The sequence below is a fragment of the Puma concolor genome, chromosome B2 (assembly GCF_028749965.1).
Source record: "Puma concolor isolate L17-30 chromosome B2, mPumCon1.1.hap2, whole genome shotgun sequence".
In the NCBI taxonomy this organism is placed as follows: Eukaryota; Metazoa; Chordata; class Mammalia; order Carnivora; family Felidae; genus Puma; species Puma concolor.
Window position 1 is genome coordinate 2,464,503 of NC_141671.1, and position 23,126 is coordinate 2,487,628.

General features: G+C 40.6%; 1 protein-coding gene and 1 pseudogene across 1 annotated transcript; both read left to right on the forward strand.

The window, feature by feature from the left end:
* The first annotated feature begins 1,136 nt into the window (after nt 1-1,136).
* Nucleotides 1,137-2,096, forward strand: LOC147580590 (olfactory receptor 2B8-like). Its single transcript, XM_086705922.1, has one exon. It carries the CDS (start codon nt 1,158-1,160, stop codon nt 2,094-2,096), a length of 939 nt encoding a protein of 312 aa, XP_086562048.1. The 5' UTR covers nt 1,137-1,157.
* A 17,872-nt stretch (nt 2,097-19,968) lies between these two features.
* On the forward strand, nt 19,969-21,247 carry LOC147580591 (uncharacterized; annotated as a pseudogene).
* Nucleotides 21,248-23,126: the final 1,879 nt, after the last annotated feature.

Below are 23,126 nucleotides of genomic sequence, written 5' to 3' on the forward strand. Positions count from 1 at the left end.
CCAGTGTCACTAACTCTGCAAGGTAGCTTCCAGAAAGGTAATAATTAACCTAATATTGATGGATGTCTGAGATTTTGTGTAATACCAAAATAATTTTTTGTTTATGCCTTCCCTTGTATACATTAAGTATTGCATTATAGCGCTTTGACCTGCCATTGCTTTGAGAGTGCTTCTGTCTTTAGCTCTGTGTGTTTTTCTATTGCTTATTTTATCATAGGAAGTGTGTGTACATAACTACATGGTTGGATAACTTTTTAAAATGTTTTTTTGTGACTAGAGTGTTGATAGGGAATAATCCAACTTATTTCAGGAATTTTACAGACACTAGTTGGTGTAATGTATGTAACAGAAATCTGTAGAAGGAAGAGGAAAATATTGATGACTGGATTTTTGAGTTCTAAATCCAACTGACTTGACACAGCCAAATGAATTTTTGGAGTTCCTGTTAAAATGGTATGGTAATTTTAAGCATCTTTAGGGAAAAAGTTAACACTGTGATTGAATGGTGGTATTCTGGTTCTCTCTGATTATTTGTTTTACTACCACAGGAAAAAACACACCAATGTGTGTTCATTTGCAGATCTAGTCATGAAATTTTGAATGTAATTGAAGTTTTTGTATAAGTACATTGTAGGTCATAAATTCCTACATCTGGATACATTTGGAGATTATGTTGTATTATAAAGTACTGCATGTGAGGTGTGTGCAAATCCAGTTGTGTGGAATTATGAGATACATATTTAAAATAATGACTCTCTTTCTATCTCCATCTCTTTCCTATTCTTTCTGATTTCATGCCCTCTTTTTCCTCATCCTGTTTTTCTCTAAATGTACCTACATATTCAAAGTACTTTAAATCCTATTTAAGATCAGATTGAAAAAACTTTTGTACCTATGACTGATGGAAACACAAGGTCCATTATTTGATTTTCTATTACATATTAATGATTTACTTTTTTGATAGTGTGGAACTATATTAGTATAAGCAATGTCAGTTTCAATGAGTACATAATTTATTTAAATAGTTATTGATATAATCCAATGGCCATGTCTTTTAACATGATACATCCACCCCCTGCTAACTTTCTATTATTTAGAATATTTCTTTAAAAATTGCTAAATACTTGCTGTTGACAGGAAACATGTGGTAAGAAAGGATGGATCCGAAAAATGGAAGTTCTTTCACTAGTTTGATCCTGCTGGGTTTCTCTGACCAGCCTCAGCTGGAGCGAGTCCTCTTTGTGGTTCTTCTGATCTTCTATCTGCTTACCCTGCTGGGAAACACAACCATCATTGCATTGTCCCTCCTGGACCCACACCTGCAGACTCCCATGTACTTTTTCCTCTCCAACCTAAGCTTTCTGGACCTGTGTTACACGACCAGCACTGTTCCTCAGCTGCTGGTTCATCTCAGGGGAGCAGACAAATCTATCTCCTTTGGTGGCTGCATAGCGCAGCTGTTCATCGCTCTAGGGTTGGGGGGCACAGAATGCATTCTGTTAGGGGTGATGGCATTTGACCGCTACGCAGCCATCTGCAGGCCCCTGCACTACACAGTGATCATGCACCCCCGTCTCTGTGTCCTGATGGCTTCTGCATCATGGTTCATTGGTTTTGCCAACTCCTCATTGCAGACGGTGCTCATCTTCCTTGTACCACTTTGTGGGAGAAATAAAATAGACCACTTCTTTTGTGAGGTTCCCCCACTGCTCAAGCTTGCCTGTGTTGACACCACTGTGAATGAGTCTGAGCTCTTCTTTGTCGGTGTGATCATTCTGCTCATACCTATGGCATTAATCACATTCTCTTATGGTCGGATTGTCAGGGTGGTCTTAAGAATAAAGTCAATTGCGGGACAGAGGAAAGTGTTTGGGACATGTGGATCCCACCTTACAGTGGTCTCCCTGTTCTATGGCACGGCCATCTATGCTTACCTCCTGCCCAGCAACAACCACTCCCAGAATCAGGGCAAGTTCATTTCTCTCTTCTACACCAATCTCACCCCCATGGCCAACCCCTTCATCTATACACTGAGGAACAAGGATGTGACAAGTGCAATGAAGAATGTGCTTTATGGGGGCTGTGACTCCAGATGACTGGGGTTGGAAGACCCTGTGATAGAAGTCTTTGAATTCAGACCCTTTAAGGTGTTTGTGTCCAGCATATGTCCTCCAATATTTCCCCTAATGACTCTCAAGGAAATTTTCTTACCGTATTCTTTTATGCAAGTGAGCATTCCAAGTCTAAGTTCATGGATTCATTCTAACCTCCAGAGACGCTGGTTTAGTGTTTCTACAGCATTTGCATCATATTAATTTTTTAGAAAGCTCCACAGGTTTTTCTTGTTTCACCCCCTCTTGGGAATAGTATTCCATTTCTAATTGTAAAAAAAAAGTATGCACATACTATAAAGGCATACTGAAAAAAAGAATAGCAACAACTATAATAGTGTAGGAAATATTAGCATTTCAGCATTTTCTAGCAATTTCTGGAGGCATATCACTTATTCCTGCAATTTGATCATGGCTCTATTAAATGGTCCATAGGCTGACAGTATCACAGCTTTTTCCCAGAATTAGTATATAACTTGGGAAAGAAAAATTTTAGGTCAGAGAAAATCCTGGTAACATCAATCCTGATGAAGTCATTCAGATGTTAGGCCCCAGTGTGACCGTAGCAGTGTGACAGTAATTTAATGTAGCCTTCATGTCACAGAGGGAGACGGTGTAATGCACTCATCCCAGGGACAATGGGAGCATCAGGTAGCAATACAGCAGGCGGTGCTTATGTGTAATTTTGGGCATAGTCACTGAAACACCCATGTGAGTGTGCAACTTGCTTATTTTAAGTTTGTGAACCCTCCCATTCATTAAAATTGTCTTTGGAGGACATTAAATGACAGAAGTCCTAATTTACATTTTTTTTTTTTTTACCTATAATAATGCAGCAAAGTTTCAAAGGGTAAAATATATTTATTTATTTTTTTAAAAAATGTTTGTTTATTTTCGAGAGAGAGAAGGACAGAGTGTGAGTGGGGGAGGGCAGAGAGAGAGGGAGAGAGAATCCGAAGCAGGCTCCAGGCTCTGAGCTGTCAGCCCAGAGGCTGACACAGGGCTCAAACTCAAGAACCGAAGACCTGACCTGAGCTGAAGTCAGATGCCCAACTGACAGAGCCACCCAGGTGCCCCTCAAAGGGTAAAATATATTTAGATACTCACTTCATACCATTTTATAAATTCTTTGATTGAGGCCTGAAGTAACCAAGGCTTTTGTATCTCACGTCTGCCAAAAGCCCCATACAATTTGATTGCAGGGAAATATTACAAAACAATAAAGAATGGTCTCTATTTTCCAGGAAATCCCATGTTCTTTTAGATTAGATTCACCAAGAGAAAGTTTAAGAAAGAAATGTATATTAATCATTAAAAATCTCAATATGTCTGAAGTTTACAAATAGTCGTCTCATTATGAAATAGCTGTAATCCATTCTAAATTATAAGTAATAAATAGAAACTTTTCATAACAAGTGAGTGTGACATTGTAGCCTTTAGGTCTCAACTCAAGCTCCCTTTGTATATGCATATGTTGTGGGGTATGGATCTGGTTTTTTTTGGTATGTATTTATTGTCATGCACAGTGTATTTTCCCATGGAAGCTGGAGCTTTGACAATGCCACCATCAAAGAAAGGTTTATGATATTTGGTAGGTTTTCCCAGCGTGTAGCCCAGTGTAGGTAAATGTATTTGTGTCCTCAATGGGACACATATCCATAACAATCACACTGTTTCCTCTCCTGACAGCTAACTGGCATCCTCCTGGGTCTTGAACCCCCTGAGCTGCTCATGGTCCTGACACGTGATCTTGGAACAGAAACAGCATTAGGCAGGCTGGAAATGTCAGCTCAGGAAGATTCTCACATGTCATGGTTCTGTCTGTATTCCTAACAGCATCACAGTATTCACATTTGACATCATCACCTGGGATATATTTTTACACCATAGTAATGCTGAATGAACACCAGCCTAAAAACAGTTTTATAAAACTGTTTATCCCTGATGCTGACAAATATCCTGCTCTCTCTTATGTTTCAACCACATCCTGACAGTTATACCAAACGGCCACTGTATAATCCCTGAAATGAACTTTCCGTGGTGTGAAACCCTCAAGGACTCTTTTAAATATTTTTAAAATTTTTATTATTTTTGAGAGAGAGAGAGACAGAGAGAGAGCATGATTGGGGGAGGGGCAGAGAGAATGGGACACAGAGAACCAGAAGCAGGCTTCAGGCTCCAAGCTGTCAGCACAGAACCTGACACGGGTGGCGGGGTGGGGCTTGAGCCCATGAACCGTGAGATAAAGACCTGAGCTGAAGTCAGATGCTTAACTGACTGAGCCACCCAGGTGCCACCCTCCACCAGTGTCTACTTTATCCATTCATCCATTGATGGACATTTGGGTTTTTTCCATAATTTGGCTATTGTTGACAGCACTGCTATAAACATTGGGGTAAATGTGCCCCTAAGAATCAGCACTCCTTTATCCACTGGATAAATTCCTACTAGTGCTATTGCTGGTTCATAGGGTAATTCTATTTTTGATTTTTTTGAGGGAGCTCCATACTGTTTTCCAGGGTGGCTGCACTAGTTTGCATTCCCACCAGCAGTACAGGAGGGTTCCCCTTCCTCCATATCCTCACCAACATCTGTTGTTTCCTCAGTTGCTAACGTTAGCCACTCTGACAGTTGTGAGGTGGTATCTCATTGTGGTTTTGATTTGTATTTCCCTGATGGTGAGTGATGTTGAGCATTTTTTCATGTGTCTGTTAGCCATCTGGATGTTCTCTTTGGAAAGTGTCTATTCATGTCTTCTGCCCATTTTTTCACTGGATTATTAGTTTTCTGGGTGTTGAGTTTGGTAAGCTCTTTGTAGATTTTGGATACTAACCCTTTTTCTGATATGTCATTTGCAAATATCCTCTCCCACTCCGTCAGTTGCCTTTTAGTTTTGTTGATTGTTTCCTTTGTAGTATAGAAGCTTTTTATCTTGATGAGGTCCCAATAGTTCATGTTTGCTGTTATTTCCCTTGCCTTAAGAGGCATGTCAAGTAAGAAGTTGCTATGGCTGAGGTCAAAGAGGTTGTTTTCTCCTATAGGATTGTGATGGTTTCCTGTCTCACATTTAGCCCTTTTTTCCATTTTGAATTTGTTTTTGTGTATGGTATAAGAAAGTGGCCCAGGTTCATTCTTCTGCATGTTGCTCTCCAGTTCTCTGAGCACCATATTTTAAAAGAGACTGTCTTTTTTCCATCGGATATTCTTTCCTGCGTTTTTCGAAGAGTAGGTGGCAATACATTTGTGGGTCCAATTCTGGGTTATATATTCTATTCCATTGGTCTATGTGTCTGTTTTCGTGCCCACACCATGGTGTCTTGATGATCACAGCTTTGTAGTACAGGCTGAAGTCCAGGATTGTGATGCCTCCAGCTTTGGTTTTCTTTTTCAACTTGACTTTGACTATTCGGGGTCTTTTGTGGTTCCATACAAGTTTCAGAATTTTTTGTTCTAGTTCTGTGAAGAATGCTGGTGTTATTTTGATTAGGATTGCATTGAATGTAGAGATTGCTTTGGGCAGTATCCACATTTTAACAATATTTGTTCTTCTAATCCATGAGCATGAAAATTATTTTTCCAATTCTTTGTGTCTTCCTCAACTTCTTTCATAAGCTTTCTATAGTTTTCAGTATACAGATCTTTTACCTCTCTGGTTAGGTTTATCCCTAGGTATTTTATGTTTCTAGTTGCAATTGTACATGGGATCCATTCCTTGATATCTCTTTCTGTTGCTTCATTATTGGTGTAGAGAAATGAAAACAATTTCTATACATTGATTTTATAGCTTCGACTTTGCTGAATTCATGGATAAGTTCTAGCAGTGTTTTTGGTGGAGTCTTTCAGACTTCCCATGTAGAATGTCATGTCCTCTGCAAAAAGTGAATGTTTGACTTCTTCTTTGCCAATTTGAAGGCCTTTTATTTCATTTTGTTGTGTGAAGCTGAGGCTAGGTCTTCCAACACTATATTAAACAGCAGTAGTGAGAGTGGACATCCCTGTCTTATCCTGATCTCAGGGGGTTGGTCTCAGTTTTTCTCCATTGAGGATGATATTAGCTATGGGCCACATAGATATGACTTTTATGATGTTAAGGTATGTTTCTTCTATCCTGACTTTCTTGAGGGTTTTTAGTAAGAAAGGATGCTATATTTTGTCAAATGCTTTTTCTGCACCCATTGACAGGACCACATGATTCTTATCCTTTCTTCTATTAATATTATGTATCACATTGATTGATTTGTGAATGTTGAACCAGCTCTCCAGTCCAGGAATGAATCCCACTTGATCATGGTGATTAATTGTTTTAATATATTGTTGAATTAAATTTGCCAGTATCTTGTTAAGAATTTTTGCACCCATGTTGCTCAGCGATATTGGCCTGTAATTCTCCTTTTTTGTGGGATCTTTGTCTGGTTTGGGAACCAAAGTATAATGCTGGCTTTACACAATGAGTCTGGAAGCTTTCCTTCTGTTTCTATGTTTTTGGAACAGCTTCAGAAGACTAGGTATTAACTCTTCTTTAAGTGTCTGATAGAATTCCCCTGGAAGCCACCTGGCCTAGGACTGTTATTTATTGAGAGATTAAAAAAAATTTTTTTAAATGTGTATTTATTATTGAGAGACAGAGAGAGACAGAACATGAGCATGGGAGGGGCAGAGAGAGGAGTAGACACAGAATCTGAAGGAGGCTTCTGCCTCTGAGCTGTCAGCACAGACCCTGACGTGAGGTTCGAATTCATGAACCATGAGACCATGACCTGAGCCGAAGTTGGACCCTTAACCAACTGAGCCACCCAGGCACCCCTTGCTGGGAGAGTTTTGATAACTGATTCAATTTCTTTGCTGGTTGTGGGTCTGTTAAAATTTTCTATTTCTTCCTGTTTGAGTTTTGATAGTGTGTGAGTGCCTAGGAATTTGTCCGTTCCTTCCAAGTTGTCCAGTTTGTTGGCATATAAGCTTTTGTAGTATTCTCTAATATTTGTTTGTTTTTCTGTGGTGTTGTTTGTGATCTCTCTTCTTTCATTTGTGATTTTAATTATTTAGCTCCTCTCTCTTTTCTTTTTAAGAAGTCTGGCTGGGGTTTCTCAATTTTTGTTTATTCTTTCAAAAAACCAGCTCTTAATTTCATTGATCTATACTACTGGCGTTTTAGATTCTATGTTGATTATTTTTTCTATAATCTTTATTATTTCTCTTCTTCTGCTGGCTCTGGGCTGTATGTGCTGCTGTATTTGTAGCTCCTTTAGGTGTGAGGTTAGGTTGTGTTTTGGGGGCCTTTCTTGCTTCTTGAGATAGGCCTGGGTTGCAATGTATTTTCCTCTTAGGACTGCCTTGGCTGCATCACAAGGGTTTGGACTGTTGTTTTTTCATATTCACTTGATTCCATATATTTTTAAATTTCTTCTTTAATTTCCTGGTTGATGAATTAATTCTTTAGTAGGATGTACTTTAACCTCCTTATATTTGGGGATTTTCCAAATTTTTTCTTGTGGTTGATTTCAAGTTTCATAGCACTGTGATCTGAAAATATGGATGGTATGATTTCTGTCCTTTTGTATTTGTTGAGGGCTGGTTTATGACCCAGTATGTGATCTATTTTGGAGAATGTTCCATGTGCACTTGAGAAAAATGTGTGTTCAGCTTTTGGATGAAAAGTTCTGAATATATCTGTTAAGTCCATCTGGTCCAATGTGTCATTCAGAGCCATTGTTTCCTTACTGATCTTCTACCTAGATGATCTGTCCATTGATGTAAGTGGAGTATTAAAGTCCCCTACAATCACAGTATTATTATCCATACAGTTATTTATGTTTGTGACTAATTGATTTATATATTTGGGTGCATAAACATTTACAATTGTTAGCTCTTCTTGATGGATAGAGCCCTTAATTATGATATAATGCTCTTCTTCATTTCCTTTTACAGTCTTTGTTTTAGAATCTAGTTTGTCTGATATAAGTATGGCTACCTCGGCTTTCTTTTGACATACAGTTGCATGATAGATGGTTCTCCGTCCCCTCACTTTCAATCTGAAGATGTCCTGGGGTCTAAAATGAGTCTCTTCTACACAGCATATAGATGGATCTTGTTTTGTTTTTTTTTTATCCATTCTGATACCCCATGTATTTTGATGGGGCATTTAGTCCATTTTCATTCATAGTGATTACTGAAAGATATGGATCTAGTGTCACTGTGTTATCTGTAGGTTTCATGCTTGTAGAGCTGTCTCTGGTCCTTTGTAGTCTTTGCTCTTTTCCACTCACAGAGTCCCCCTTAGGATCTCCTGCAGGGCTTGTTTAGTGGTCATAAACTCCTTAAGTTTTTGTTCACCTGGGAAAGACTTTATCTCTCCTTCTGTTCTGAATGACAGTCTTGCTGGATAAAGGATTCTTGGTTGCACATTATTCCTGTTCAGTGCATTGAATATTTCCTGCCACTCCCTTCTGGCTGCCATGTTTCAGTGGACGGGTCTCCTTCTACCCTTATGTGTCTACCCTTGTAGGTTAAAGCTCATTTGTCCCTAGCTGCTTTCAGAAATCTTTTTATATTTTGCCAGTTTCACTATGATATGTTTTGGTGTTGACCCATTTTTGTTGATTTTCAAGGGAGTTCTCTGTGTCTCCTGGACTTGGATGTTTGCTTCCTTCCCCAGATTGGGAAGGTCTCAGCTATAATTGTTCAAATAAACCCTCTGTACCTTTCTCTCTTTCTTCTTCTTCTGGATCTCCTATTATATGGATATTATTACATTTCATTGAATCCCTTAGGTCTCTAATTCTCCCCCTCATGGTCTAGTAATTTCCTATTCCTCTTTCTGAGCTTTATCGTTTCATAATTTTGTCTTCCATTCTCCTCTCTGCTTCTTCCATCCTTGCTGTCACTGCATCTAGTTTATTTTGCATCTCATTTATAGCATTTCTTAATTCTTCATGACTATTTCTTAGGTCCTTGATCTCTGCAGCAAGAGATTCACTGCTCTTCTATGTTTTTTTTTCAAGCCCAACAATTAGTCTTATGACTATTATTCTAAATTCATGTTCAGATATATTTTTTATATCTGTTTTGGGCAATTCTCTGTCATTTCTTCCTGAAATTTCTTTCGAGGAGAACTCTTCTGTTTTATCATTCTGGCTAGTTTTCTGTCTTTTATGTGTTTTAATAGCTTGTTATGTGTCTGCACCTGCGAGAACTATTATATACAAACGGGTCATAAACTTTCCAGGGCCTGAAACTTCAGGAAGTGTTTTTGGAGTGTGTTGCATGCACTCTGTTGTTGTATCTTTTGCTGCTTTATCTCACTGTTCTTAGTGGCTGACTGGACCTTCTGCTAGGTGTGCTTTGATTTGTTTGTTGAAGTAAGCTTCAATAAGGAAAAAGGTTGGGGACAGGCAGAAAACTTATCCCATATGAAGAGAAAAATGAAAGGGGCAGGAGAAAGACCAGGCAGAGAATGAAAGATACAAGGCTCAATCCAGAGAGAGACAGAGAAACAGAGAGAGGAAAATAAAGAAGGAGATACATAAAAGTGTAAAAAGAATAGAGTAAACACCTGATTCAAGAAACAACCAGAACAGAGAAAGAAAGAAAACAAAAGAAAATTATAATACACACACACACACACACACACACACACACACACATATATATACACACACACACATATGTATGTATGTGTATATATATGTGTATATATATATATATATATATATATATATATATATATATAAAATAAGAATTGACCAAGAATCAAATCAGAAACTATGAGGCTGATTCCAACGAGGGAAGAAAAAAGAGGAGAGTAGAAAGAAAAAGAAGGGAAAAGAGAAGAGAAGGAATGAAAAGAGAAAAAAATAATAGTTAAAACAACAAGAGACTAACATAGGAAACCCCAGGACAGTTGTCTGCTGGCTCCTGGGACAGGGAATGTGCTGGTTTGGAGGAGGGGCTGTCTGTCTCAGTCAGTGTCAATGTCACTGGGGTAGATAAGCAGTTACCAGGCACGGAGGGGCGGAGTTTGGTGTAAGCAGGTCCCACCTCCACTGGGGGCCACTGTCCTGCGAAGCCCCACCGTGTGGTGCTAGGGAGAACAATGGCGAACCCCCAGTCTCTCCTCCCCAGACCACGTGTCCCAAACCATGCCGCCCTCACAGAGCAACACCCCCACAGTGTCTGTTTCTCCCTGGGCTGGGCTGGGGTTCCAACCCCGATGTCTTCAGGAGTCCCGGTGTGGATGGACCTGTCCTGGGATAGCGCCACTGTGTCCAGTTGACAAAGGGACTCTGGCTGGTGCCTGCAGGGTCTTTTGCCCTTGGGGGGTAATAACCCTCTTTCCCCAGTACTGGAGGGAGGGGACTGCTCCCAGATCCCAGCGTGCCCCCATATCCCACCAGGCTGGCTGGCTCCCCTCCCCCAGGCATGCACAAGGTGGCAGCTGGGAGAAAGCTGGGCTCCCGGAACTCCCATCTGGAGCTCCTAAGGATGTTCTCAAAGTAGAAACTGGCTTGCCCAAAGTTCTCGTTCCCCAGTCTGTGGTCCGCAGAGGTTTTTCTCATGTCCAAATACAATCCCAGACTTCCACAGCCTCTCTTCCTCTTCCTTTTATTTCTCCACAGAAGGGGTTCCCTGCTCCTTGCCAGCGCCGCCCGTTTTATCCCCCTCAATTCCCACACATTCACCTGTGTCCCGCCAAGCTGCCCCGTTCACCTGTGGACATTGTTCTGTCGCTCCACATTGTGTACTTTGGGGTTTTCCAAGTATTCTGACCTCAATGCTGCTGTGCTTGAGGGATGAGGGAAATCCCAGTCCCTCTACTTCTGTACCATCTTGAGTTCTCCCCTGAAACAGAATTCATTCATTCATTCATTCATTCATTCACTCACTCACTCATTTATTTATTTAAATTTACATCCAAGTTAGTTAGTATATATCCCTAAAATATAATTCTCAACCAGCAGATTTACTACCAATCAGCAAAGACACAAAATAGTGAGGGCACTTGCAGTATCCAGCAGGACTGAGCCCTGTCAGGCAGCTTTGGGGTCCCCTCACTGCAATGGACAGCAGTTCGTTTCTCCAATATGGGACTCTTTTGTGTGGTCCAAGTCAGCACAGAGAAGGTACGGGGTTCCTCAGTTCATGCATCCCTACCTTTGTACCCTGTCCTGGCCTTAGGACTGTCACGTGTTAGCATAACAGCAGGGTGTGCAGTGTAGGTGACTGCACTCTGTGCACACCATCTACATCCTGCTAAACTCACTCCTGGATCAGTCATCAGAGCGCAGTCACCCCTGTGAGACCCTCCTGTTCCTCCTAGTCTGCACATTTCACAGCTACTGTTTGCCAGAGTCCTGCTCTGACCAGGCTCACGGAGGAGGCAGGAACAGGTCACAGACCCCTGCGAACTCCACCTTTCACAGGTGTCTGCTTTTTGGATACTTGTTTTGTGACACAGATGAGAGCTTTCTTTCATAGCTGTGGTTTTGTGGCATGTTTGAGATCTGATAGTGCAGACTGGGAAACACTGTGTGTGGACTCGTGGTTTGCAGGGGAAAGGGGGGCTGTGTGTAGATGTGGATGAGGGGGGCTGTGTGTACATGTGGAAGGAGAGGATGGATGACTGGAGATCAGAGGGGTCAGAGGAAGGGCTCCCCTAGGTAGCCTTAGAGACAGGACACTGACTTCTGGGAGGAGACATTTCCTTCTTTCCCGCTGTTTTGGAATTAAGTTGCCATGAGACAGAGTAACTGGAGAATACACCCAAAGTTTTATTATCTGCACACGGAGGCCCAATCAGGACATTGAGACCCAAAGAAATCCGCAAAGTAGGTGGTTTTTACCCCATTTATAGAGAAACAACAGATGAGCGTGGAATTGACAGGAGAAAGAAAACTGGGGTTTGGAGCTGCAGTTAGCAGGGAATGCGAAGTGGAATGTGGGCTGAGGTAGAGGGTTAGTAAAGAAGTAGCAGGTTTATTTCTACAGCCTTCTCAGCTCTAAGGTCCCTACCTGTGGTGATAAGTGGTCATTTTTCCTTCTTAGACCTGGGAAGGGACTTTCATTCGGGAGATATTTCCTGCTTCCAGGGGGACAGAGGAGGGTGTGATGTCCTCACACCTGCTCTTTCCCCAGTACCTTCTATTCAAAGTGATCAATATGCTGTTGAGGTCCACGTTGGGGGGCCTCCCTGGGTTCCCACACTTGCTCCGTTTAAAAAATTTAATTCTATTGATTTACATTGTTGGGTGGATTTATTTCAACCACTGGAGTGAATGAAATCTATGAGGTCTCTAGGAAGTGTAAGTTCTTCTGATTCGTGAACCTTTTCTGAGAATGGTTTCAACCCCTTTTCAGGATGAGGCTGTTCAGGTGTACTTGTGTGTTGAGTCTCAGAGAAGCATCGTGGATGTTTCTGATTGGGTTATTTGGGATCTCCATGATCAATGGCCTGTCTTGATCAGTGGTCAAAGCCTTTGACAGGGCCCCGTCCCCCCGAATCTGTGGTAGCAGGTCACACATAATGCTTTCTCACATTTGTAAGTCGTCATTTCAAGCACTTGGAAACATGAAACAGTTTTGCCAGATTCTCTTTGGAAAGCTTCTTTAGTAACTTATCTCTAATGAGAACTCGGTTTTAATGTATTTAAAGGAAGCATGTTGGCTAACAATGTGTTCTTTCTAGCATGAAATGAACCTCTCCCAGGTTTCACTGCTCCTCTTAGAAAAACCATCTCTATTCCCACAGAATGATTCTCCTCAGTCTGCCACAATGTGTTATATTTTCATTTGCATTTAGGTGGAAGCAGCATATATATTAATACATTATTAAACACACACACCCACAGACATACTCGTGCACAAAATGTGCTCCATATCCAATGTCCTGTAGGCCAATCTTTGTGTGAACCCTTTTGTGAAGATGATTAGAACAAGAAAATATGTTTCCTTGAGCTTCTACTACTTAGAAGTGCCCGGCTCCTACATGATGTATTCCCAATCTGTTCTAAAATACAAATATATCGTAGGGTATGTGGTAACAGTTTATCCCTGCAGGTCACATTGAAAGGAAAAAAAAATACACTTTCCAGGAGGTGGTGGGAGTACTGGCTATTAGTAGAATCTTGTACCACTCAAGAGCTCCATGGAACAAACTATACCCCTATAGACACAGTAAGTTAAAAAAATTTAGAAGTCACAGTCTTTCAGTCTTTGCAATGAAATTTGGATCACAAAGAGTCAGCTATGTTAGTTGATAGGACAATGTTAGAATAGCCTCATTTGGTAACTGTCAATGCATCCAATGTCAAGAATTGTTTTCTCTATGTTGTCTTCTAGGAGCTTTACAATTTCAGATACATTTCTCTGAATGTATTTACCCAGTTTTCTCAGGACGATTTATTAATGAGACTATGTTTGCTCATGAATATCCTTGACTCCTTCTTCCAGGAGTAGTTGTCTGTATGTGGGTGGGTTTAGTTTTATGCTCTTAATTTTGTTCCGTTGGTGTATGTGTCTGTTTCTTGAGCTAATAACATACTGGTTTGATTCCTAGATATTTATAAGATAGTTTGAATCAGGAAGTAGGCTGCCTCCAGCTCTGTTCTTCTTTGTTGAAGTGGCTTTGGCAATTGGGACTTTTGTGGCTCCATACAGATTTCAGGATTGTTTTTTCTCTATCTGTGAAAAATGCCACTCAAATTTTGATAGGGATTGCATTGAATCTAGAGATGATTTTGAATACTGTGGACATTTTTCAATATTAATATTTTTTTTTAATTTTTTTTTAACGTTTATTTATTTTTGAGACAGAGAGAGACAGAGCATGAACAGGGGAGGAGCAGAGAGAGAGGGAGACACAGAATCTGAAACAGGCTCCAGGCTCTGAGCTGTCAGCACAGAGCCCGACGCGGGGCTTGAACTCACGGACCGTGAGATCATGACCTGAGCCGAAGTCGGACGCTTAACCGACCAAGCCACCCAGGCGCCCCAATATTAATATTTTTAATATAATTTATTGTCAAGTTGGCTAACATACAGTGTATACAGTGTGCTCTTGGTTTCGGGGTAGTTTCCCATGATTCATCACTTACATGCAACACCCAGTGCTGATCCCAACAAGTGCCCTTCTCAATGCGCAATTTATGAGCACAGGATATCTTAATTCTCTTCAATTTTTCCATCAATTCATGTAGTTTTAAGTGTAGAGATATTTTGCCTCGTTGGTTAAATTTAATCCTACGTGTTTTATTGTTTTTGATGCTATCATGAATGTGGGATGAAAAAATCTTTTTATGTTATTGGAAGTGGCAAGATTTCATTCTTTTTATCACGGAGTAGTATTCCATTGCATGTATGTTTGTATGTATGTATATGCATACATCCACATCCCAGCTTCTTTATCCATTCATCAGTTGATGGACATTTGGGCTCTTTCCATAATTTGGCTATTGTTGATAGCCCTGCTATAAACATTGGTGTACCTGTGCCCCTACAAAGTAGTGCTGTTGTATTCTTTGGATAAATTCTTAGTATTGCTATGGCTGGGTCATAGGGTAATTCTTTTTTTAATTTTTTGAAAAATCTCCACACTGTTTTCCAGAATGGCTATACCAGTTTGCATTCCCACCAGCAGTGCAAGAGGGTTCCCCTTTCTCCACATCCTTCCCAGCATCTGTTGTTTCCTGACTTGTTAATTTTAGCCACCCTGACCTTTGTGAGGTGGTATCTCAATGTGGTTTTGATTTGTGTTTCCTTGATGATGAGCGATGTTGATCATCTTTTCATGTGTCTGTTAGTCATCTGGATGTCTTCTTTGGAAAAGTGTCTGTTCATGTCTTTTGCCCATTTCTTCACTGGATTATTTGTATTTCAGGTGTTAAGTTTGTTAAGTTCTTTATAGACTTTTGGATACTAATCCTTTATTTGGTATGTCATTTGCAAATATCTTCTCCCATTCCATTGGTTACCTTTTAGTTTGTTGACTGTTTTCTGTGTTGTTCAGAAACTTTTTATCTTGATGATGTCCCAATAGTTCATTTCTGCTTTTATTTCCCTTGCCTCAGAGACATGTCAAGTAAGAAGTTGCTGCAACTGAGGTCAAAGAGGTTGTTGTCTGTTTTCTCCTGTAGGATTTTGATGGTTTCCTGTCTCACATATAGATCTTTCATTGATTTAGAGTCCATTTTTGTGAACGATGTAAGAAAGTTGTCCAGTTTCATTACTCTTCATGTTGCTCTCTGGTTCTCCCAGCACCATTACTTTGCTATGTTCAATAAGTCAGTCAGAGAAAGACAGATATCATATATTGTCAGTCATATGTGGAATTTGAGAAACTTAACAGAACACCATGGGGGAATGGATGGAAACATAAGTTAGGCAAGCCATAAAAGACCCTTCAATCCAGAGGACAGACTGAGGGTTGATGAGGGTGGGGAGTAGAGAAAATGGGTGATGGGAATTGAGGAGGGCACTTGTTGGGATGCGTACTGGATGTTGTATATAAGGGATGAATCATGGATATCTACTCCCGAAGCCAAGATTACACTGTATACACTGTATGTTAGCTAACTTGACAATAAATTATTAAAATAAAGAAAAGAAAAAAATACTTTCACATATTTTTTTATTTTATAAAAATGTAACTCATTTCTGTATGTTGAGTTTCTGTTGTGCATCTTTACTAAAGTTGTTGATTAGTTCCCTCAGGTTTTGGTGGTATCTAGTGGTATCTTGAATTTTCTGCAAATAAGACCATGTCATTTCCAAAGACCTGTATTTGTTTTCAATTGGGTATCATTTATTTCTTTTCTTGCCTAATTGCTCAGGCTAAGAATTCCAGTACTGTTTTGTATAAGAGTAGTGAGGGTAGGCATCTTGGCTTGTTTCTGATCTTAGAGTAAAAGCTTTCAACCTTATGCCACTGAGTATGTTAACCACAAGTTTGTCATATATGGCCTTTATTATGTTGAGGCACATTCCTTCTACAACTAATTTGTTGAGTATGTTTACCATGAAAAGATGTTTTGTTTTGTGAAATGCTTTTCTGAATCTATTGAGAAAGCCATATGGTTTTTATATTCCATTGTACTGATGTGGTATATTGCATTTGTTGATTTGTGTATGTTTCCTCATCCCTGCTATCAATCCCTCTTAATCATGGTGTATGAACATTTTAGTGTGCTACACTAGGGTTTGCTAATTTTTTGTAGAAAAGTTTTCAATCTATATTCATCAGAGATATTTGTGTATATGTTTCTTTTATTTATTATTTGTAGTCTTTATCTGTTTTTGCTATGAGGATAATGTTAACCTTGTAAAATGAGTTTGGGAGTATCCTTTATCTTCAATTTCTTTGGTGAGTTTGAGGAGGATTGGTGCTAGTTGTTTTTTAAGTTTGGGAGTGAAGGCACAGCTATACTCATATTGCAGAAAATAGACTTTCAGCCAAAAATAGTAATAAACAAAAACATCTTTAAATAAAGGGATTTGTCAAGAAGATAATAACAATAGTAAATATACAGGACCCAACATGAAGCATCTGTATATATTAAGCAAATACAAACAGATATGAGGGGAGAAATGACAACAATACAAAAATGTTAGGGACGTCACTATTAAAATATTAACAGTGGATAAATCATTCCAACAGAAAGTCAACAAGGAAATATTGGGCTTGATCTATACCTTACACTAAGAAATTTAACAGACATATATGGAACATTTTATCCAACAGCAACAGAATACAGATTCTTGTCTAGCACACCAGAAACATTCTCCTGGAGAGATCACAAGACAATTAACAAAACAAGTCCTAGAAAATGTAAGGGGTTGAACTCATGAAATTATTATTTTTTTATTACAATGGTATGAAAGGAAAAGTCAATAACCAAAGGAAAGCTTGAAAATGCACAGATTTGTGGAAGTTACATAATACACTATCCTAAAACCAATGTGTGAAAGAAGACATCCAAGGGAAATCAAGAAATACCTTGAAAAAATGAAAATATAGAAACTACTTACCAAAATTTGTGGGCTCCTAGAAAAGCAATCTAAGGGGAAAGTTTGCAGCAATAAAAACCTACACTAAGAAAAAAAAGTCTCAAATCTCAGGGAATTGAAAAGAACAAACTAAACTCAAAGTTAGAAGAAGGAAGAAAATAACAAAGATCAGGGCAGAAATAAATGAAATAGAGACCAAAAAAAAAAAAAAAAAAAAAAACAAATGAACCTGGAAGGAAGAAGAGACCAGAACTCAGTGTACAATGATCTTTGACGCCTTCAGAAGAAAGTTAGGTAAGGTTCATACTGGTTGGCTAAATATTATTAATATTAACAACACTTTGGGAGGGAGGAGTAAGATGGCGGTGTAGTCGGAGGACCCTAGACTCCTGTTGTCCCTCGAATACAACTAGATAACTATAGAGTCATTCTAAATACCCTAGAAATCAACCTGAAGAGAGAACAAACTCCACAATTGAGATGAAGAAGAAGCCACATTGAAGAATGTGGGAGCATGTAGGAGCATTGAAGAATGTAGGGAGCATGGATATGTGGTTTAGGGCAGAAACAGATTGCTGCAGAGGGGGGAGCCAGGGTCGAGGAGAAAGGTGAGAGGGAGAGAGAGAAAGGGAGATGGAGTGGGAGAGAGGGAGAGAGGGAGAGAGAGAGAGAGAGAGAGAGAGAGAGAGAGAGGAGCCACAGGGGAACATACTAGGAGAGCATTTCCAAAAAGCAATTGGCTAGGATAGCAAGAGAGGCTGATTTTCACGAGTTTTTGCAACTGGCAGGGCTTAAAGCCTGTAATTTTAAAGGTCAGTGGGCTTGGATGGGGTAGAGACCTGAGGGCACTGCCCTGCTCCTGGAGAGAAGTCAGGCACACAACCTGGGGGCAGGCAGCATGCAAACAGTGATCTGAAGAGCACCTGGGGCACATGTGGGAAGGATACTTGGTCTTCCTAGAGTGAGTCTTTGAGAGGTAGCATTCATGGAGACTCCTCTCCAGGCACAAAGGTGCCAGCTGGTCTCATTTCCCTCCTCAGTCCCTCAGGATAAATACAGAGCCACCTGCGGAAAGCAGCTCAGCCCCAAACTGACTGCCTAACCTGCTTATACTGTGTCTCACACCCGTGTGCTCTGGCATGACTGCCCCTCCTGATTAAGCCAGCCTCAGTCCCAGTGCAGTGAGACCCTCCCCAGAAGACCAGCACAGACCCTCATCCGCACCACATCTCTTGACCAGAGAGTTCTGAGGGCTTCAGTTCTAGTGGAAGAAGTATCAGGTCACATTTCACAGGCAGACCAGAGCACACCTACTTAAACTGACCACATTCTTGCCAAGGACCAAACGCTACCCACAGCAGGGAAGGAGAGCCTCTGCACACCGCTAACCAGCAGGATAAAGCAGCCAAAGTACAGCTGCAGAGTGCATGCGGCACACACCAGATACACCTCCAGGACTCTTTCTGACCTCTTCATAAGATCATACTCTCAGGAGCAGGAAACATAACTGGTTTCCTAACACAGAGAAGAAGGCAGAGACTTAGGGAAAATGACAAGACAGAGGAATTCCTCCCAAAGGAAAGAAAGAGATAAGATCATGGCCAGAGATCTAAGTGAGACAGGTATAAGTAACATGCCTGATGGAAAATTTTTTTTTTAATTTTTTTTTCAACGTTTTTATTTATTTATGGGACAGACAGAGACAGAGCATGAACGGGGGAGGGGCAGAGAGAGAGGGAGACACAGAATCGGAAACAGGCTCCAGGCTCCGAGCCATCAGCCCAGAGCCTGACGCGGGGCTCGAACTCACGGACCGTGAGATCGTGACCTAACTGAAGTCGGACGCTTAACCGACTGCGCCACCCAGGCGCCCCTTCCATCTTTTTTTTTTTTTTTTAATTTTTTTTTTTTTTTTTTTTTGCCTGATGGAAAATTTAAAGCAACAGTCATAAGGATACTTGCTGGGCTTGAGAAAAGCATAGAAGATACCAGGACGACCCTTACCACAGAGGTAAGAAATTTAAAAAAGCAGTCAGTCCCAAATGAAAAACGCAATAACTGAGATTTGAAACAGGCTTGATGCAATGAACAGAAGGCTGGAAGAAGCAGCAGACCAAATAAGTGATATATAAGACAAAAGAATGGAAAACAATGAAGCTGAACGAAAGACAGCAAGAAGAATCATGGAACATGAGAATAGATTAAGGAACTCAGAAATTCCATCAAACATAATAACATTCGTATTATAGGAGTCCCAGAAGAAGAAGAAGAGAGAAGGGCCGAAAGTTTATTTGAAGAAATAAAAGCTGAAAACTTCCCTATTTTGGGGAAGGAAACAGACATCCAGATCCCGGAGGCATGGAGAACTCCCATCAAAATCAACAAAAGCAGGCCCAGACCAAGATATATTGTAATTAAATTGGAAAAAGTATCGTGAGAAAGAGAAAATCGTAAAAGCAAGACAAAAGAAGGCCCTAACCTACAAGGGAAGACCCATGAGGCTGGCTGCAAATGTCTCCACAGAAACCTGGCAGGCCAGAAGGGAGGGGTGTGATATATTCAACATGCTGAATGGGAAAAATCTGCCGCCAAGAAGACTCTCTCCAGCAAGACTATCATTCAGAATTGAAGGAGAGATCAAGAGTTTCCCACACAAAAGCTAAAGGAGTTCATGCTGGAGGCTGGGTCTTGCAGGTTTCCTCACATCCTTGCTTACACCGAGCATCGCTGTGAGGCAGGCGTGACACCCCAGCTCTGGCCTCTGTGAACTCTGCTTCTCCAGGCGAGTAAACCCCCAGGAAGACTGACTAGTTCTTCAGCTTCTAAACCATGGCCCATGGATCAGTGATGGGCTTCGCCGGGGTGCTTCATTTCGAGGCCAGATGTGATTTCCTTATTGCAGCAAGGAAAAGAGCCCTGGAAAGTTGTGAGGAAAGGAAGGAGGTGATACACAGATTGAGAGACCGGGTATGAGACCAAGAAGTTATCTTCAGAAAATGACATTTATGAAATAAAGTCCCCCTCGTGGAAGATAATGGAAAGAATTATAAAACGATGGCCTTAGGTTTTGATTTTAAAACGGTGATTGGGAATCCAAAAGAAAATTTGAAGGACAGGAGGGATATTTCAGTGAAGTGAAAATTACACCTCAAAAAGTGCCCTTTTAGCAAAACCACACATCTTTAACTGCACATCAGAGCATTCATTTTGTGGAGAAACCCTATGAATATAAAAAATGTGGAAAGGCCTTTAGAGTATGCCAACAGCTTACTTTTCATCGCAGAATTCATACTGGTGAGAAACCCTATGAATGCAAGGAATGTGGAGAATCTTTCATAGTGGCCCAGACCTTAAAGTACATCAGAAATTTGTATTGGTTAGAAGCCCTATGAATGTAAAGAATGTGGGGAGGCCTTCAGAGTGCATGGTCAACTGACTCTCCATCAGAGGGTTCATACCAGTGAGAAACCCTATGTATGTACAAAATGTGGGAAGGCCTTTAGACAGTGTACAACGTTCCTTGACATCAGAAGCTTAATATTGCCAACAAACTCTATGAATATAAAGAATGTGGGAAGGCCTTTCTGTGTGGCTCTGGCCTTAGAGTACATCACAGACTTCATACTGGTGAGAAACCCTGTGAATGTGAGCAATGTGGAAAGACCTTTAGTGATGGTTATCATCTTATTCTTCATCACAGACTTCACACTGGTGAGAAATTGTATGAACGTAAGGAATGTTGGAAGGCCTTGAGTCGTTACTCAAAACTTACTTCACACCAAAATATCCATATTGGGATTAAATCCTATGACTGCAAGGAACATGGGAAGGCTTTTGGATTACTCTCAAAACTTACACAACACCAGAGAATTCATATTGGTGAGAAACCCTATAAATGGAAGGAATGTGGGAAGGCCTTTAGATTGTGCCCCAAACTTACACTACATCAGTGTATTCATACTTGTGAGAAACCCCTTAAATGTAAGGAATTTAGGAAGGCTTTTAGAATTAATTCGTCCCTTTTCCAGCATCCAAGCATTCATTCTGGTAACAAACCCTATGCGTATAAGAAATTTAAGGAGGCCTTTAGACAATATTCGCACCTTACCCATCATCTGAAAATTCATAGCATAAAAATATAAGTTAGTTCTTCAATCCTGTGTTCTAGAATACTCTACAAATGTAGTAATTAATCCTTTTGGCTTCCTTCATACAGGCAACTGACTTGGCATAATAGAATTTATATCTTTAAAAGAATATGTTTATTTAAACTATTCCACCATCGCTTAAACCTGATAAACTTCACATTTAGTCTAAAAACCAACCCTATCAATGTAACAAATGTGGGAGACACTTATCTCCACCCCGTCACGTTCCTACTGGTATTATATTGACAAGATGCTTAACCGCTCTGTGCTCTAATGTTTTCATTTGTAAAATGGTAATTTAATACTGTGACAGAGTAACGATTGCTGCAAATTCTTTCACATTTCCCCCCAACTCTCCACCAAGAGCTGGAATCTACATCCCTTCCACTTGAGGCTGGGAAAACCTCCCACTTTGGCTACTAGAAGTCGTAGGAGTAGTGCTGTGCCAGTTTCAATCCCAAACTTTGCTGGTAGATTTCACTTCATCTCCTTGGATTGCTCTCTTAAACTTGGGCCCTGAATTCTGTTAAAAAGTCTGGCTGGTCAGGTAAAGAGACCACACAGAGAAGCTCTAGACTACATAGAAAGGAAGAGGCACCCTTCTGAGCCCAGTCTTCCACACATGCTCACCGAGACACCGGGCATTTGAGTGAAATAGTATTGGATCCTCCAGACCAGCCAGCAGCTGAATGCCACTGAGTGGCTTCAGTTGATACCATACAAAACAGATGGATCGACGAACAGAGCCCCTGCCTGAATTCCTGATCCACAAGACCATGAGATATAATACAACGATGATTGTTTTAAGCTGCTAAAAACCCCAAACCCCTCTCCCCCCCAAAAAAGAAAAGACCTAAAGGAGTCTGTGACCGCTAAGCCAGCCCTGCAAGAAGTATGAAAAGGATGTCGTTGAGTGGAAAAGAAAGACCAAAAGTGGCAAAGACAAGAAAGAAATAGAAACTGTCTGCAGAAAGAATGACAGACCAAGAAATAATATGGCACCAAATACATATCTTTCAATCATTACTCTGAATGTAAATGGACTAAATGCTCCAATCAAAAGACATAGGGTGTCAGAATGCATAAAGAAAACAAGACCCATCTATGCTGCCTACAGGAGACTCATTTTAGACCTAAAGACACACGCAGATTGAAAATGAGGACTTGGAGAAACATTTATCATGCAAATGGACATGAAAAGAAAGCCGCAGTAGCAACACTTGTATCGGTAAACTAGACTTTATTTTTTATTTTTTTATTTTTTCAACGTTCATTTATTTTTGGGACAGAGAGAGACAGAGCATGAACGGGGGAGGGTCAGAGAGAGAGGGAGACACAGAATCGGAAACAGGCTCCAGGCCCTGAGCCATCAGCCCAGAGCCTGACGCGGGGCTCAAACTCACGGACCGCGAGATCGTGACCTGGCTGAAGTCAGATGCTTAACCGACTGCGCCACCCAGGCGCCCCTGTATGGAGTTTTTAACTGCTATGTTGAAAACTACATAAGGGAAGTTCCATTTTGTGAATACTGTGTCAATGCATCTGTATTCTGACATTATTCTTAACAAGAAAAGCTGAACCTTCACATGAGCACAAATAGCACTGTGATGAAGTAAAAAGTAGTAAGAAGCCCAAATGTTTATATAATTGATGAATTGGGGAAATGCCATGTTGTTTGTGTGTGTGTAGGTATGTGTGTGTCTGGTTTGTGTGTGTGTGTGTGTGTGTGTGTGTGTGTGTGTGTGTGATTGCACTGAGGTGATGTGTAAAGTACACTAGGTTCTGTCCTTCTATCCTTGCACATGATCATGGACTCTTGTGTGAATGCTGTTGGTGACCTGCCAGACGCTCTTTACCTACTAGGGCTCCAATC